This window comes from Triturus cristatus, chromosome 2_2 (assembly GCF_964204655.1).
Source record: "Triturus cristatus chromosome 2_2, aTriCri1.1, whole genome shotgun sequence".
NCBI lineage: Eukaryota > Metazoa > Chordata > Amphibia > Caudata > Salamandridae > Triturus > Triturus cristatus.
The window spans coordinates 1,229,492,879-1,229,511,965 of NC_140582.1; the positions used below are offsets into that span (position 1 = coordinate 1,229,492,879).

A 19,087-nucleotide genomic window follows, 5' to 3' on the forward strand; every position below is an offset into this window, starting at 1 on the left:
ATCAGTCCTCCATGCCTTTGGGCAAGGAGTCATTGTGCAAAGCAGTCTCCTCCGACACAAAAAGATCTGTCTCTGGCTAGCCAAATCTCTTCCTTGATTGCTGGAATACATGATACATTGATGACAAGGAAGACATCGGGGCAAACACTCCGCTTAGATGATCAGCCGCACAATTCTCCTTTCCTGAGAGATAAACGTCCCTTAGGGACTGAGGTTGCTGAAGGACATATCTCCTGAGATAGAACACTCAGAGGTTAGACCTCCATGATGACTACCATGACTCATTACCATCCTGTTGTCTGTCTTGACTTCTTTGCCATATTCCAGTATCTCAATTAATGATTCACCAACAGATACAGGTGTAAGCTGGTCCAAGAAAGGAACATCAGTGCTGAAGCCGTGACACCCTGACCTCTTAACAAGTCTCTGGCCAATGAAGCTTTACATGCCAGAGACATGACATTTCTGCCATCAGCTCTGAATTCTTTCCTGAGGCAGAAATCATTTCCCAAGTCTTATCTTGAAAAGAGCTCCTTTAAATTGAAGTTCTTCTGTAGGGATCAGATAAGATTTGGAAATTTTTAGCACAAATCCATGATGCCGAACCAGTTTTGCAAACTTCTTCGGTATGTAGTTGTGCCGTAGAAAAGGAAGAGGAACAAAAAAGCCAGTCCTTCAAGTAAGGAAATAACTGAATTCTCTTTGTGTGGCTAACCCCTCTCACCCCCTACCCCAGGAAGAGCTAACACCTTGGGGAGAAAGAGAGACTGAAGGGAAGCATGTGGAATTGATAATGCTCTTGCTGGACACAGAACCGGAGAAAACAATGTGAAGCTGGACGAATCAGGTATGAAGATAGGCATCCAGCAGGCCCAATGATGCTAGAAACACTCCTCTGTTTAGGAATGGAGGAATTGCCTGAAGAATCAACATTTTGAATTTTACTTGAGAGATGAAGACATTCACTGACTTCAAATCCAGTACGGATCTGAGTTTTCCAGTTGGTTTCTTACTAGACATAAGAGTGCTCCTCCGCTGACTTCCTAATCATGCTATCCAGCTGCTTCCAAAGAGTTTAGCTCCTGAAAACTGAATCTTCATCGGTAGGTTTTTTCTGAGCTGAATTTGCTTTCCATGACCTCATCCTCAATTGCTGTCTCCCTGCCACAAACAACGACAAGGCTGCAGCCGCACTCAAAGAGCCGTAGGATACTAATGTTGGAGTAACACTTCCCTCTTGTTCCAGGTGACCACACTTTTATCCAAATGATCAGATAGAGAAGCCTCCTCTGAAATTATAGTCCCCTGGGCTGGTAGACCTGCCATGAGAGATTCAACCTTTACGACAGCTGGAAAGTCATCTGCAATCATTGTGAACAATACCCTCTGGAAAGCAAACATTGAAAAGTATGTTTATCCACCTCCTTCCACTCAGTGCCCATGACCGTTGTAATACTGCTGTGCAGAGGGAAAGTCCCTGGATCTTTTTTCTGATCATGAAAAAAGAATTCTTTTTGCAAAAAATCTTGGAATTCTGACACCGTGAAAGAATATTTCTCCAGTTTCTTCTCTTCCATTTCATGACCATCCAGGTCTGCAGGGTCCATGCATGACTTTTGTTTCATGGTCTTTCTCTCGCTTTAAGCGTTGCATCCACAGACATCTCAACTATGTCCAGTAGGTCACTCAATATGGGAATCAACTCAGAAGAATTCCCCCCCCCCTCTTTGTCTAAGAAGGGTTTCTTCAATATGGTGCCTCATCATACCACAATTCCTGGGGATATTTCCGGGTTAATTGTGTTGCCCTGTAACTCCTCGCTCCAAGCTTGCAAAACGGCACCATTACCACTCCAGGCACCTCTTCGCAAGCGAGAAAGCCCCACTACTGCGTGCTAAGAAAGCAGATACTGAAGCAACAACTGTTAAAGAGGAAGATAATATCTAATGGAATCACTGAGGCAGACCCACATACATTGGTCTGGGTCAAAATCTCTTACTTTCTGGCAGTATTACATTCTTTAAAGCAGACCCTCTACAAGATGCATACACTGTAAACATGAAAATCCACGTATCTGCGACTGGTCACTATACCTGTTGCAAAAACATAAAAAACAAGATGTGAGCCTAGTGTACTTCCTTGTTATAATCATGTAACGGGAAAGGAAAGGCAGACATATTGGAAGGATGGGAAATTGGTGTTTTTTTGTGATTGATTATTATTCTGATAGCAGGAGCCTTCGCTCATAGGGCAAGGACTTTTGAAGGCCAAGCAGACAAGATGATAATAGACAAGCACAGCATGGGTGTTTGATGGTAGCACCAGCAGCAGGCTGTAGCTCACTGCTCTTGGACCAGCACAGCGTGGGTGTTTGATGGTAGCACCAACTGCAGGCTGTAGCTCACAGCTCTTGGACCAGCACAGCGTGGGTGTTTGATTGTAGCACCAGCAGCAGGCTGTAGCTCACTGCTCTTGGATAGCCACAGCATGGGTGTTTGATGGTAGCACCAGCCGCTGGCTGTAGCTCACAGCTCTTGGACCAACACAGCGTGGGTGTTTGATGGTAGCACCAGCAGCAGGCTGTAACTCACTGCTCTTGGATCACCACAGCATGGGTGTTTGATGGTAGCACCAGCTACAGGCTGTAGCTCACTACTCTTGGACCAGCACAGCATGAGTGTTTGACGGTAGCACCAGCAGCAGGCTGTAGTTCACTGCTCTTTGACCAACACAGGGTGGGTGTTTGACGAAGCACCAGCAGCAGGCTGTAGCTCACTACTCTTGGACCAGCACAGCATGAGTGTTTGACGGTAGCACCAGCAGCATGCTGTAACTCATTGCTCTTGGACCATGACAGAGTGGGTGTTTGATTGTTGCACCAGCAGCTGGCTGTTGCTCAGTGCTCTTGGACCAACACAGGGTGGGTGTTTGACGAAGCACCAGCAGCAGGCTGCAGCTCACTACTCTTGGACCAGCACAGCATGAGTGTTTGACGGTAGCACCAGCAGCATGCTGTAGCTCATTGCTCTTGGACCAACACAGTGTGGGTGTTTGATGATTGCACCAGCAGCAGGCTGTAGCTCACTGCTCTTGGACCAGCACACACATGGGTGTTTGATGGTAGCGCCAGCCGCAGGCTGTAGCTCACTGCTCTTGGACCAGAAGTGTGTTTGCTGATAGCACCAGCAGCAGGCTGTAGCTCAGTGCTCTTGGACCAGCACAGCGTGGGAGTTTGATGGTAGCACCAGCAACAGGCTGTAGCTCACTGATCTTGGACCAGCACACACATGGGTGTTTGATGGTAGCACGAGCAGCTGGCTGTTACTCAATGCTCTTGGACCCGCACAGTGTGGGTGTTTGATGAAAGCACCGCAGCAAGCTGTAGCTCACTGCTCTTGGATCAGAACAGCGTGGGTGTTTGATAGTAGCACCAGCAGCAGGCTGTGGCTCACTGCCCTTGGACCAGCACAGCGTGGGTGTTTGATAGTAGCACCAGCAGCAGGCTGTAGTTCACTGCTCTTTGACCAACACAGGGTGGGTGTTTGACGAAGCACCAGCAGCAGGCTGTAGCTCACTACTCTTGGACCAGCACAGCATGAGTGTTTGACGGTAGCACCAGCAGCATGCTGTAACTCATTGCTCTTGGACCATCACAGAGTGGGTGTTTGATTGTTGCACCAGCAGCTGGCTGTAGCTCACTGCTCTTGGACCAGCATTGTGTTTGCTGATAGCACCAGCAGCAGACTGTAGCTCAGTGCTCTTGGACCAACACAGTGTGGGTGTTTGATGGTTGCACCAGCAGCAGGCTGTAGCTCACTACTCTTGGACCAGCACACACATGGGTGTTTTATGGTGGCACCAGCAGCAGGCTGTAGCTCACTGCTCTTGGACCAGCACAGCGTGGGAGTTTGATGGTAACACCAGCAACAGGTTGTAGCTCACTGATCTTGGACCAGCACACACATGGGTGTTTGATGGTAGCACGAGCAGCTGGCTGTTGCTCACTGCTCTTGGACCCGCACAGTGTGGGTGTTTGATGAAAGCACCGCAGCAAGCTGTTGCTCACTGCTCTTGGATCAGAACAGCGTGGGTGTTTGATAGTAGCACCAGTAGCAGGCTGTAGCTCTCTGCTCTTGGACCAGCAGAGTGTGGGGGTTTCCTGATAGCACCAGCAGCAGGCTGTAGACCACTGCTCTTGGACCATCACTGTCTGAGTGTTTGCTGGTAGAACCAGCAGCAGGCTGTAGCTCACTGCTCTTGGACCAGCACATTGTGAGGGTTTCCTGATGGCACCAGCAGCAGGCTGTAGCTCACTGCTCTTGGACCATCACAGTCTGGGTGTTTGCTGGTAGCACCAGCAGCAGGCTGTAGCTCAGTGCTCTTGGACCAGCACACACATGGGTGTTTGATGGTAGCGCCAGCAGCAGGCTGTAGCTCACTGCTCTTGGACCAGCACACACATGGGTGTTTGATGGTAGCACCAGCAGCAGACTGTAGCTCACTGCTCTTGGACCAGCACAGCGTGGGTGTTTGATAGTAGCAGCAGCAGACTGTAGATCACTGCTCATGGACCACCACAGCGTGGGGGTTTGATGGTAGCACCAGCAGCAGGCTGTAGCTCACTGCTGTTGGACCAGAACTGCGTGGGTGTTTGATGGTAGCACCAGCAGCAGGGTGTAGCTCACTGCTCTTGGACCAGCACAGTGTGGGTGTTTGATGACAGCACCAGTAGCAGGCTGTAGTTCACTGCTCTTGGACCAGCAGTGTGTTTGCTGATAGCACCAGCAGCAGGCTGTAGCTCACTGCTCTTGGACCAGCACACACATGGGTGTTTGATGGTAGCACCAACCGCAGGCTGTAGCTCACAGCTCTTGGACCAGCACAGCGTGGGTGTTTGATGGTAGCACCAGCAGCAGGCTGTAACTCACTGCTCTTGGATCACCACAGCATGGGTGTTTGATGGTAGCACCAGCCGCAGGCTGTAGCTCACTACTCTTGGACCAGCTCAGCATGAGTGTTTGACGGTAGCACCAGCAGCAGGCTGTAGTTCACTGCTCTTTGACCAACACAGGGTGGGTGTTTGACGAAGCACCAGCAGCAGGCTGTAGCTCACTACTCTTGGACCGGCACAGCATGAGTGTTTGACGGTAGCACCAGCAGCAGGCTGTAGTTCACTGCTCCTTGACCAACACAGTGTGGGTGTTTGATGGTAGCACCAGCAGGAGGCTGTGGCTCACTGCCCTTGGACCAGCACAGCGTGGGTGTTTGATGGTAGCACCAGCAGCAGGGTGTAGCTCACTGCTCTTGGACCAGCACAGCGTGGGTGTTTGATGGTAGCACCAGCAGGAGGCTGTGGCTCACTGCTCTTGGACCAGCACAGCGTGGGTGTTTGATGGTAGCACCAGCAGCAGGGTGTAGCTCACTGCTCTTGGACCAGCACAGCGTGGGTGTTTGATGGTAGCACCAGCAGGAGGCTGTGGCTCACTGCTCTTGGACCAGCACAGCGTGGGTGTTTGATGGTAGCACCAGCAGCAGGCTGTAGCTCACAGCTCTTGGACCAGCACAGTGTGGGTGTTTGATGGTAGCACCAGCAGGAGGCTGTGGCTCACTGCTCTTGGACCAGCACAGCGTGGGTGTTTGACGGTAGCACCAGCAGCAGGCTGTAGCTCACAGCTCTTGGACCAGCACAGTGTGGGTGTTTGATGGTAGCACCAGCAGGAGGCTGTGGCTCACTGCTCTTGGACCAGCACAGCGTGGGTGTTTGATGGTAGCACCAGCAGCAGGGTGTAGCTCACTGCTCTTGGACCAGCACAGTGTGGGTGTTTGATGGTAGCACCAGCAGCAGGGTGTAGCTCACTGCTCTTGGACCAGCACAGCGTGGGTGTTTGATGGTAGCACCAGCAGCAGGGTGTAGTTCACTGCTCTTGGACCAGCACAGCGTGGGTGTTTGATGGTAGCACCAGCAGGAGGCTGTGGCTCACTGCTCTTGGACCAGCACAGCGTGGGTGTTTGATGGTAGCACCAGCAGCAGGGTGTAGCTCACTGCTCTTCGACCAGCACAGCGTGGGTGTTTGATGGTAGCACCAGCAGGAGGCTGTGGCTCACTGCTCTTGGACCAGCACAGCGTGGGTGTTTGATGGTAGCACCAGCAGCAGGCTGTAGCTCACTGCTCTTGGACCAGCACAGCGTGGGTGTTTGATGGTAGCACCAGCAGGAGGCTGTGGCTCACTGCTCTTGGACCAGCACAGCGTGGGTGTTTGATGGTAGCACCAGCAGCAGGGTGTAGCTCACTGCTCTTGGACCAGCACAGTGTGGGTGTTTGATGGTAGCACCAGCAGGAGGCTGTGGCTCACTGCTCTTGGACCAGCACAGCGTGGGTGTTTGCAAGCAGCAGCAGTAGACTGCAGGTCACTGCTTTTCTCTCTAGTCTCATGGAATGATGCCATAACTTAGCCCCGATCTTTGCAAGGGCTATAGATGCCACGCGCTCTGGGGCCATGTCCCAGGTTTCCTGCCACATGAAGATCTGGTTCTCAGGTATCTATCAAGTCTGGTGGCTTTGTGGGTTCAAGCATTCACTGCAGATGTGCCTTCGACCCCATGGTCACAGCCTCAAATCCTGTAGGGTCCACTCCCAAGTTCACTATTCTGACGTCATTAAAATTAGTGCCACTGAGTAGAGTAAAAATAACCATCTGTGATTTGACAATAGTGCCAAGATGCCCGTGAGTGTGAACCGTGGAGCTATCAATACGCCTCAAGAGATGCCAAACAGAGGTTTCTGGCAGTAATAAGGCGATTATGAAATTCATTTGCAAAATACTTTTCCCGGAGTAGTAGAACCTGTTTACAGAAGAATTGGGGGAATCGGGATTCTGATACACAAAGTCAGGGTCTGTAGATCGTCCTTTGTGCTCGTATCTCAGGATTATGGGAAATCTGTATAGTACCTAAGGTTGGAAAGTGGGCAGACCCAGGGCCACTGGAATTATGCGGCAGGGGAGTACCAAACTATGAGGCAGGTTCAGTAAATTATGTGGCAGGAAAAGGAAAATTATGTGGCATGGCATAATGTGGCACATTTGACTTCATTGGTTTGTATATTGTACACTTGTTAACACTGTCTGGGCATTGGTTGCACCTCATTAGTACCAGTTGAACACACACCCAAATATAGCAAAAAGCAACAGAATGGTGACCAGTCAACCATTGCAAAGGGCCTTTCTATCTATGCGGCAACATGTATCGTTGTGTTTTTAGTAACTTTGAACCGTTTGAGCTAGAAATATTTTTTTTTTCTTAAAGTGTTCAGCTTATGCAACAGATGATGGATAATGTGGCAAATGTGGCATATCTATAATCATGCAAAAAAACGCAGCGGCCGCACAATTGCATACTTTCAGTGGGCCTGAGCATACCCAACAGGAATGTCAACAGAGAGGACAAATGAAAAGGGGTGAACACACACAACGTTGTAACTTGAGTGTAATGTAATATAAAATAATGTGTGATTTAAGTAGGAATGTGTGCATCCCAATAGGTCATGAAATCCATCTTATTGCCATGGGAACCCTCTCTTTGTGGTCAGGACATCTAGCACTTTGTCCACTGCTGTGGCAGCAGCCTACTGATGAGGCCCAAGCATGAGTGCTTTGCTTAAAGGACAGGAAGTCTTATTTCCTAGAGCACCCTACTTGTCCCTCTTGATAGACTGTTATCTGTTAACAGGTTTATTACACTGTTGACAAGAGTGCAAATACAGAGAGCTCTAGCAGAGTGGACCTCCTATGCTTCTTAAGCATAATGTGCGGTGTTCTATGTACTATTGATCAGTATCTAGGAAGCAACAGAACTGAGGGTCACAGAGGGGCTAAGCTGGTCCAGACACTTCAGAGTCCCTGGTCTCTGCTGGTCAGCAGCTCTACCCTAAAACCCATGAGTGGCCATCAGCCTGTAGCAGGAGGCAGCATCAGAAGACTGACTGATGCACTTTTATTACATACATTAACTGTTGATATCTTTTTTAATTGAATTGTGATGTGGTTATATGATGCACTTTTTTTTTCATACTTTTATGAATTGCATTGTTCAATTCGAAAAAAGTTTTCTTACTGACTGACTGACTGTATTTATGGAAGAGCGTGCACCCAGTGAGGAAGTATTGGGGTGCTGGACAAAGGGGTACAAGTCAAGGTTGTTTGCCGATAGGTTGGTAGCAAGTCAGCTTCTGCCTGACATGCAGGAGGACTGTAGCAGCTCTGATGCTGTTCTATATCCAGGGAGCACAGAGGGGGAAGGCTTGTGAGGCGGAGAGTGAAAAAGCTCTTCGCCAGGTGAGCCGGGGTACTGTGTCTGATAGACAAATGGGAGGTGGGGGAGGAAACACACTGCTTGCCATTCCAGCATTCAAATCACCCAGGTGCATTGTGGTAAATGCAGTGCATGATAACACTCACTTTAGTTGAAAGCCTTTAGTAGTCACCATTGTTGGTGCACCCAGTGCTGAGTATCTCTAGACGTGTTTAAGGATGTTTGCCCTTCTTCAGTAGGCAGCGTGCTCCCTCCCCCTTTTGTGCTTGGCTCCTTAGGTTTTGGGGCTGGCGAGATCATTGGGATGCACCTGCACTCTGGGAGAAGACCGCAAGCAGCATCTCCAGCAACTCCAAATTTAAGGGTTACTCTCTCGTGAACAACATCCTCTTGACTTACAAGCTCTCCGTTTGTAATTTTTTTGGTTATGGTCTCAGACGAAAATGAAGGACCCGGCAAGAGTCCATTGCAAGACCTGTTGCTTATCACTGCTGGTGCTGAGTATGGGCAGGAACCGGCCCACTTTAAGCCTAGCTGGTCGTCCTGTAGAAGACTGTTCATGCTCTTCTGCTCACGTAGTTGGGTAGTGGCTTTTTTCGCAATGATTTTTCCTATGAGGGGAAGGTGCATGGACTCTCTTGAGGGCATGCAGGAAGTCTCCTTCGATGAAGTAAAAGTGAGGATGTTGGAGAGGGGTGTGAGGGAATCTTGCAGCAGAAATGTGAAGCTGGACGATGGGAGGATCGCCTCTTCACAAGACCTAGCCTTGAGTGACTTCAAGATTTTGGTGGATTCCGTGTGCAAGTGAAGGATGAAAGCTGGACACGTGTGCGTGAAGTGAGGGGGTGGAGGCAGAGGAGATGTTGCTTCCATGTTGACGTGGGATATGATTTAGTTGATCTGAGTGCAGTCCAGAATGCTCTGAATTGGACACATTGTTGGGGTCAATGGTTCATCTCCACTTCTTTTCTCTCTGCATGTGGCTAATTGAGTGCTTGAGTCTCGAGGGTCATATTTTCAATGGGACTATGAGTTCTGCAGGGTTTGAAAGTATTGTGTTATAGCCCCAACGCGTGGATGAGGTATTTTTGGACTGTGACCATCGTACGGTCTTTGAACGATGGAGAAGAGGGTGGCACAGTGGTCCGTTGGGCCCAGGGGTACCGGTCCCGTCAGTGGATGGGACACGTATGGCAGATTGGATAAGGAGGAGGGTCTTGCCTTTGGATTGGGTGGGTTTGGTGATGTGCTAAGTCATCTCCAGTGTTTTGATGAACGGATCAAAGGCTTTTTTTAATTGTGTTTGTGCAGGAGTCACAGGATTGGTTGAAGTGTCAGGAATGTAGGAGTAGGCGGAAACGCAGTGGGAGGGGACGCTAGTTTACGTATCTGGCCCCTAGTGATTGAACTCCTTGCCGAGTAGACTGAGCCAAATGGATGTAGCATACACTTTTATAAAGCCTTTGAAAGACCTGGCTGTTTCTGAACTAGCCATTTTCTTGATCTGCACGCAGAAACATTTCGGGTATTGTTGGTTCTGCTAAGCGCTGGGAAGCCTTTGGGTAGCCAGGCGCTCCACAGATCCAACAGAACAGAATGTATGGTGGGTCTGCTGAACAGCAGTGGAATGAATGAGGTCTGACATTCCTACCATGTAATTCTGGTTGAGGGGTTATCTGGGTCAGGGTGAAGGAGGCCGTCTGACGCGAGAAGCTACACTGGCTTGGATGAAGCTATCTGCTGAGTGTGCAAGGCCAGGAGCATCTCTGAATGTCACTGATGGCTCCGCTCCTGTCTTCTGTGTGCCATATATGTTGGGTTTTGGAACAAACAAAGTGGGTGTGGGTCATGTGTCATGATGAACACCAGTCCATCTAGAGCGTGTCAGATAGACTGCAGAGTAAAAGTGTGTGTGTGTGTGTGTGTGTGCGCGTGCGTGTGTGTGTGTGCGCGCGCTAGCTCGTAAGCAATATGTGGATCAGGTTGTTAGTGTATGTTGCTCAGGAACAGTGTGTGTGTGCCTGGCGAGGGATTAAATGAAGGTATGTGGGGTGCTGTAGTATGTGTGAGGCACATGGTGCTCATGGTTTGTCTGAGTGGTGGATGCCCAAGTTGGACTCTTAATAAGGTTGAAGAGGGGGCTCTGGGACTGGTTCTAAGTCTAGCATGGCGGGCGGGGGGGGTCATAGGTCTGAGTCTGCGCTGAGGATGCTGGGGAGTTTCTGGGCACCGAGGCACAGTGACTGGCTCAATTGAAGAGCTCTTGGTGGTGGAAACATATCAGCAGCTCCTGAGACTGGTTCTAGGTCTGGCGCCAGCACTGAGCTCACAGGAACAGCCTGCACAGGGGATGCTGGGGGAGCTTTTGATCCACTGGAAAAAGTGATTATACCAATTGAAGAGCCCTCCATCATGGAAAAAGGTGAGCTGGTCCTAGGACTGGCTTTTGGCCTTCCACGGCAAAGAGGTCATCAAACGCAGGGGATCCTGGGATATATCGGTGGCTTGGGGTGCAGTGATTGTGTCAGTGTCATTCTTTTTCGTGGCAGGAACATGACAGGAGGTCCTGAAGTTGGTTCCTGGTCTTAAATGGTAGTAAGGTCTTGGGACATAGCCTGCGGGGGAGGCTGGGGTGCTTCTGAGTCTTGGTGTGCAATGACCGGCTCAACTGAAGGGCTCTTGGCTGCAAAAACATCTCAGTGGGACCTGTGCTGTGGCTGGTCTTCTGATGGCTGCAGAATGGAGGCCAGAGGACCTGTGCTACATGACAGATTCTGGGACACTTCTCACTCTGTCCCATACGAGGCTGACTGATTGCAAATGACAGGGGATGTGCAGTAACCAACCCTTTGAGATGCTTCCCTGAGCACAGCACAGGTGGCCTTGGCCTGGGTTACATTACACCAGTGACAGTGATAGTCGTCTTGCATTGACTTGGGCTTGAAAATGCACTTGGTTTTGCACATGTGTCCACAGAAGTGGTCTGTGACGTGAAATATACTTAGAAGGTACTGTACCATGGACAGGTAAGGTGGTAGGTCATTGCCTGTCCTGCTGTGCATTAATATAACACAACAGTATCATGGTTTTCAGGGACATTTTTGTTTCAGTCCAATTTTACTTCCAAGGAACCCTTGTAATCTGGAAATGTGGTATAGTTCAGTAAATGGAATACAACTCCCAGAATGCATGGGATTGTTGAGCCCAAGTCCAAAACTGGAATGCAATGTCTATATTGACATGAAGTAACATTATCAAACTATTGTGGAATGGAGCACTTTTTAATCGTTAAATTATGCATTTATATTATCAAGAGAAGGACTACAATCTGTAATCCACTGTTGTGGCAGATAAAGCGAAGACTCTTGCTATAGCACATTGTACACACACCACATGTCTTCATACACAAACAATATATCAGTGATGGGAAGCACAATGAGATAATAATATAACTTATAGAAAAAAACATCCATGAATGATACGGAGAAATTACCGACTAGTTATATAATGCTCAAAGTTAGTTACCAGCTTCTAAAATTACACGTCTGTTCCTAAGTGCTCACATTGTTGAGGATCCTTGCTTAAACGCAAAACCCTTTGGAAGGATAACTCTTAGTAAATAGATCCATTGGGCCTCATTTATGAGAAGTGACGCATTGCTGCGTGAAAGCAGCAATGCGTCACTTCTCAGTATGTCCTCCTTGCGACATGATGGATGCGTCATATTTACTGTATGACGCATCATGTCGCAAGGAGTTACAGATACGTCAGTATTTCTGACGTATCTGTAGGTGAAAAAGTGACGCATTGCTGGAGTGTGTCACAAACGTGACGCAACTCCAGCAATGTGTCCTTTCACATGGGGCAAGCCCCATGTGAAAGGACCTGATTCAGTCTTACGCCTGCTGTGAGGCAGGCGTAAGATATTGACGCATTTGCACCCTAGAAGTGGCGCAGGGAAATCTCTTAGATTTCACTGCGTCACTTCTACGAGGCTTACTTACGTGGGAACGCCCACCCTGCATACATTATACCTGACGCAGGTATAATGTAGCGCAGGGGTTTACAAAGTGACGCATCTGCTTAGATGCGTCACTTTGTAAATAGAGCGCAACAGAAGGCATGTTTTACGCCGCCGATGCGTCACAAAAAGTGACGCAACGGAAGCGCAAAACTGTCGCAAGGCCTCATAAATAAGGCCCAAAGATGTTTAGGGAGGTGTATATCATCCACTGGTTCGGAAGAAGTCCTCCTTGGCCACTCTGGTGTTATCCAAACATGGTTGATGTTCAGAGTCCGCGAGGCAGCTTTGACATTCATGGCAGAGGAAGTGCTCAGTGGTCACTTAAGGAGCCTCGTTTTAAACCCTATAAGTAAGACACAAAGGGCAGATTTATAAGCCCCTTGCGACAGTTTTACGCCACAGTTGCGTCACTTTTGTGACGCAGCGGCGGCGTAAACAATGCGCCATTATGTGACATATTTACAATGTGACGCATCTAGGGAGATGCATCACGTTCTAAAGCCCTGCGCTACATTATACCGGTATCATGTATAATGTATGCAGGGTGGGCGTTCCGTCGCAAGGAAGCCCCGTAAGAGTGACACAGTGAAATCTACAAGATTTCACTGAGTCAATTTTACGTCCCAGCTGCTTCAAATCCTTACGCCTGCTTGAAGCAGGCGTAAGTAGTGATGCAGCATATAATAATAATAATAATAATAATAATAATCTTTATTTAGATATAGCACAGATATCTTTAAAAGAATTTACAAAATTCACATTAAAAACCAACTGTTTTAAAATACACTGAGTGAAAGTGCAACATACTTATTAAAAGCAAGACAGTGTTCTTTGAAATACAATTTGATGAGATAACCTGTCAAATTGCAGAGCGTGATAATCATTTCATTTCATCTTCCCTAAAAATTTTATTAGCAAGACCTCTTTTGCACCAAATTACGATATACTTGCTGAATAAAAATTATTAAACCCAGGTTTAAATCTGTATTTTCGGGGTTCAGGGCCATGATAATGGCTTGCCTGCATGTCCGAGCGCCCAGCCTACTCCACTCTAATTTGAGTTTGCACCTGCGTTGAGAATTAAAGGCTGGGCAGAGACAAACCACATGTAGCAGAGTTTAGGCTGTCTTGCCACACCCTCTACAGGTTACATTTTCTGACGTGCGTCGCCAAGGGGGCAAATCTTGCAAGAAACACCAGTCACCCATTCTGGTTGCCATAAAACTAAGTTTTAGATACAGTGAATAGGTGCAAGACAGGTAGGAGGCAGGGGCTAGCCGTCTGTATGAATTTACAAGGGCCCAAGCATGACTACGTTTGGTAAGAAGTGCCTTATCCATTATGAGAGAGCTCATTCTCACACATTTTTTGATGCCAGTCTTAAATACTGCCCGACTAGAGTTAAGGGCCCATTGCTCACTCGCCGACATTTGGTGGATATGGTCCTTGAAAAGACAACCAAACGTACCTCCTGGGTTTTTCTGGGTGATTTCTAACCAGACCAAGGATTCTAGTGTGCCTAAGTCCGCTTGCCTCAATTTATGGCAGAGGTTTAGATATGAACCGATGTTAGAAACATCATAATTCAATATCCCTAGCTCTAGTCTTACCTGGGCTGCGGATGCGGAGTTTGGCAAATGGAGTACCTTTTTATACATTTTAGTCGTATGTTGGTTTAAGACAGTATTCAGCTTGCCCCTGAATATCTCTATGCCATATGATAAAGTAGGGCCAATTTTTGCTCTGAGAACTTCTAAGAGTGGTAAAAGAGTTGGACCGGAGATGCAGCATATAAGGTATAGGGCCCCCCTGAGCAGTGCTGGGGTTGTGTCGCGCTTGTGACACAACTCCAGCACGGCGTCACCCTTACGTCGACAGATGCGTCACGCATCTGTCTATCGCTGCGCCATGGTGCGCCGCATTCTAAGGGGCAGATTTACAAGTCCCTTGCGCCTCATTTACGCCGCCGTTGCGTCACTTTTGTGACGCAGCGGCGGCGCAAATCCTGAGCCATGGTGCGGGGTACTTACAACGTGACGCATCTGGGAGATGCGTCAAGTTGTAAAGCCTTGCACCACATGTAGGCGTTCCTGCGCAGGGGGGGGGTGTTCCGGCACAGGAACGCCTCCTAAAAGTGGCTGAGTGAAATCTACAAGATTTCACTCAGTCACTTTTCGGCCCATGCTGTGTCAAAACCCTGCGCCTCCTTGAAGCAGGCGTAAGGATTGACGCAGCATTAACAAGATTGGGCCCCCCAGAGCATTGCTGGAGCTGCACCTCCAGCAATGCGTGACTTTTATGGCACAGATGCGTAACGCATCTGTGCCGTTTTTGCCCCATGGTGCGCCGCATTGTAAATGCGGCGCATCCATGGTGGCGGAGCTGTGGTGCACAATAACTGGCGCATCCCTGCTGATATGCAGGGATGCGCCAGTTATTGTAAATATGCCCCTTCATGCGGCGCATCCATGGTGGCGCAAGGGTTTTTTTGAGTCACGCAAGATAACTGGCGCATCCCTGCTAATATGCAGGGATGCGCCAGTTATGTCTGATCAACATTTAAAAAAAATCTCTAACAGGATTTGACATCACCCTGCATGATAAGGCAGGTGGTTGTATAACGAGGGAGATAATACGAGAGCCTTAGAGCTATCTCTACTCTTTAGGACTCGCTGAGTGCATTTCCGCCTTGTCCATCACAACCATTTCAAGTCACAAATGACGCATGCTCGAAGGCATTAACATCGCTCGCCCTCTTGTCTTTTCCAGGGACTCAGACTTGGACTGGATTGAAGTGCGCATGAACAACGAGGGGGTGGCCACATTTGACTTGGAGGTGCCCAGATCCTGTCCATATGGCGAAGAGGACTCGGCCTTCACTGTGTACGTGGAGGCGGTGAATGACCACACTTACGTCTCTGATAACAGGACAATGTTTCTGCGTGACATAAGTACGTACATTCGCTGAATTGGCGCTGCTTCATTGGGGGGAGAGTTAAGAACATGACAGGAAATGTTGTGCCATTACTGACTCGTCAGTTCTCTGCCGGATCATGGGTTGTGCATTGACTGAACCGCTGCTTCTGCACCGGGGCATACACTTACCTATTTGTTCTATGTGGGGATGTGCATTTTCTCAATCATCGCCGCAGAATTGAAAATGTTCTACAGGCTTTTGTAAAGGAAAGTTACAATTCTATATAGGACACAGAGGTTTTTGCATTTATACGCACAGTAGCAAAGAAAACAAGCATTGGCATAGCCAATAGTTCTCGCCTTTGGGACCTTATAAGTGTTTAGCCATGCAACAGTTGATATTGTTGCACCAAGGATATTGTGCTGCATAACTAAACACTTAAGGTCCCAAAGGTGAAACCTATTGGCTGTGCCAATGCTTGTTCATGTTGAAGGGAAGGGTGCCATGCACCGCTGCTGTGCCTGCGTGGATAAAGAGAACCACGGAAAAAAGGTTTGACATACAGGCGCTCAGAGAAAGAAAGGAGTGATATCAGAGTCAGTATGCCCATCGACACAACCATGGTTCAGGAAAAGAATCTTGCAAGGCGAATGGGTGGGAGCACGTGTCATGGGGGCGGGTCAAGAGAGGTTTTTGGGGTTTTATGGTACTGGTTGATCGGATGTAGGGCAGTGAGGTGTGTTGGGGGGGAGCTGAAGGAATGCTTTGTGTAGTAAAGACCTAATGGCAATACCCTCGGCAGCGGTGGGTACAGTACATCTGGTTAGAAGTTTAATCTACTGTTTTTTAACCTTTATAGTAAGAGAGACTGCTAGCTCTCCTGATTGGAGCATTTCGATTATTGTGATGTCTCGTGTATTTTTCCTAATCCTGATTTCACCTGGATTATGGATGATGGATACTGCCAAGATTGTTATTTTAGTATTCCCAAGCGCCCCTGTCTGTGCCGCGAGAGGTCATCATCTCAGAGTGTGCAGTCAGGGGAGGTCTCATCCAATGTGTCAGTCAGGGGAGGTCTCATCCAATGTGTGCAGTCAGGGGAGGTCTCATCCAATGTGTCCAGTCAGGAGAGGTCTCATCCAATGTGTGCAGTCAGGAGAGGTCTCATCCAATGTGTCCAGTCAGGGGAGGTCTCATCCAATGTGTCCAGTCAGGGGAGGTCTCATCCAATGTGTGCAGTCAGGGGAGGTCTCATCCAATGTGTGCAGTCAGGGGAGGTCTCATCCAATGTGTGCTGTCAGGGGAGGTAATCCTCTCAGAGTGTGCAGTCAGGGGAGGTCTCATCCAATGTGTGCAGTCTGGGGAGGTCTCATCCAATGTGTGCAGTCAGGGGAGGTCTCATCCAATGTGTGCAGTCAGGGGAGGTCTCATCCAATGTGTCCAGTCAGGGGAGGTCTCATCCAATGTGTCCAGTCAGGGGAGGTCTCATCCAATGTGTCAGTCAGGGGAGGTCTCATCCAATGTGTGCAGTCAGGGGAGGTCTCATCCAATGTGTCCAGTCAGGGGAGGTCTCATCCAATGTGTCCAGTCAGGAGAGGTCTCATCCAATGTGTCCAGTCAGGGGAGGTCTCATCCAATGTGTCCAGTCAGGGGAGGTCTCATCCAATGTGTGCAGTCAGGGGAGGTCTCATCCAATGTGTGCAGTCAGGGGAGGTCTCATCCAATGTGTGCTGTCAGGGGAGGTAATCCTCTCAGAGTGTGCAGTCAGGGGAGGTCTCATCCAATGTGTGCAGTCTGGGGAGGTCTCATCCAATGTGTGCAGTCAGGGGAGGTCTCATCCAATGTGTGCAGTCAGGGGAGGTCTCATCCAATGTGTCCAGTCAGGGGAGGTCTCATCCAATGTGTCCAGTCAGGGGAGGTCTCATCCAATGTGTGCAGTCAGGGGAGGTCTCATCCAATGTGTCAGTCAGGGGAGGTCTCATCCAATGTGTGCAGTCAGGGGAGGTCTCATCCAATGTGTCCAGTCAGGGGAGGTCTCATCCAATGTGTCCAGTCAGGAGAGGTCTCATCCAATGTGTGCAGTCAGGGGAGGTCTCATCCAATGTGTGCAGTCAGGGGAGGTCTCATCCAATGTGTGCAGTCAGGGGAGGTCTCATCCAATGTGTCCAGTCAGGGGAGGTCTCATCCAATGTGTCCAGTCAGGGGAGGTCTCATCCAATGTGTGCAGTCAGGGGAGGTCTCATCCAATGTGTCAGTCAGGGGAGGTCTCATCCAATGTGTGCAGTCAGGGGAGGTCTCATCCAATGTGTCCAGTCAGGGGAGGTCTCATCCAATGTGTCCAGTCAGGAGAGGTCTCATCCAATGTGTGCAGTCAGGAGAGGTCTCATCCAATGTGTGCAGTCAGGAGAGGTCTCGTTCAATGTGTCCAGTCAGGGGAGGTCTCATCCAATGTAGGACATGCTTCACAACCATGAAGGAGCGTCTGCTTCAACAGTTTCAACTTAGACTGTCTAGGCTCTGGCTTCTCAGAAACTCTGCAGTCACTTTTCCAAGGATCTCATGATAGAAAAGCGTAACTTTTGGAAGTTATAAAAACATGAGAAAGAGAAAGCGCGCGCCCTCACCGGGACTGCCCCCCGTTGGTCCGCAGAAGGCGCAGCCACGCCGGAGCTTCAGGCTACTCACATGAGATCCATGTGCAGTAAATCCTAAAACAGAATGATTCCCATAGTGGAAATCCTAGAAAATTGGCATCCCCAGGCCTCTTGTTAGCCTGTAAGAGTATTAAAATATGCTTTAGTGCCTGCTACTGTACGAAGCATATGCAAGCACGCATACATGCAGCAATGTTGCATATCATGCATCAATTGCAGCATCGCCTGAGTGCATCGGATGCGGCGCTCTAAGGTGGGCTGTAAAGGACAGCGTTGTGCACCTTTCCGTGTGCTCTTCTGGAAAGAGCTAGGATATTGTTTAGCAATAAGACGTAAATGAAAAATAATGACGTGCTTATTAAAATACTGTGGGGCAGGTTTACAATAACTGGCGCATCCCTGCATATCAGCAGGGATGCGCCAGTTATTGTGCGTCACGACTCCGCCACCATGGATGCACCGCATTTACAATGCGGCGCACCATGGGGCAAAAACTGACAGATGCATGACGCATCTGTGCCGTAAAGGCAGCGCATTGCTGGAGTTGCGTCGCAAGCGCGACGCAGCTCCAGCAAGGCTCTGGGGTGCCCTATCTTCACAATGCTGCACAATCCTTACGCCTGCTTCAAGCAGGAGCAGGGTTTTGACGCAGCATGGGCTCAAAAGTGACTGAGTAAAATCTTGTAGATTTCACTCAGTCACTTTTAGGAGGCGTTGCTGCGACGGAACGCCCCCCCTGCACAGGAACGCCTACTTCTGGTGCAGGGCTTTACAACGTGACGCATCTCCCAGATGCGTCACGTTGTAAATACCCCACAGCATGGCGCTGGTTTTGCGCCACCGCTGCGTCACAAAAGTGACGCAATGGTGGCGTAAAAGAGGCGCAAGGGGCTTGTGAATCTGCCCCTAGGTCTCGTAAAGAAAAATGTAAATGTGGAAAATAACACAATATTTGGTGGTTAGTGAGTGCATGACAAAAATGCTTATACTACGTCAAAAACTGTAAAATTCTCCCCAGTGGATTTCTGCAGGTTCTAACCTTTCCTATCTTCACTCCGCCTTAGTGCCCTTTCCTTAAAGAAGTGCTACCTCCTAGGCACAAGAACACGGATCCATAGTAGCAGGTTATTTTGGCGGAGGATTTGTGCTAATTTCGATAATTCCCCAATTTTTAAAAATGGC

General features: G+C 48.9%; 1 protein-coding gene across 1 annotated transcript in view; it reads left to right on the forward strand.

Annotated features, from left to right (window-relative positions):
- LOC146863459 (interleukin-12 subunit beta-like) overlaps nt 1-19,087 on the forward strand; it is a 72,685-nt gene that overhangs the window by 28,204 nt on the left and 25,394 nt on the right. The window contains exon 5 of the mRNA XM_085643176.1: nt 15,104-15,285. Coding sequence (XP_085499302.1) covers nt 15,104-15,285 — 182 coding nt within the window. The remainder of the gene's footprint in view (nt 1-15,103; nt 15,286-19,087) is intronic.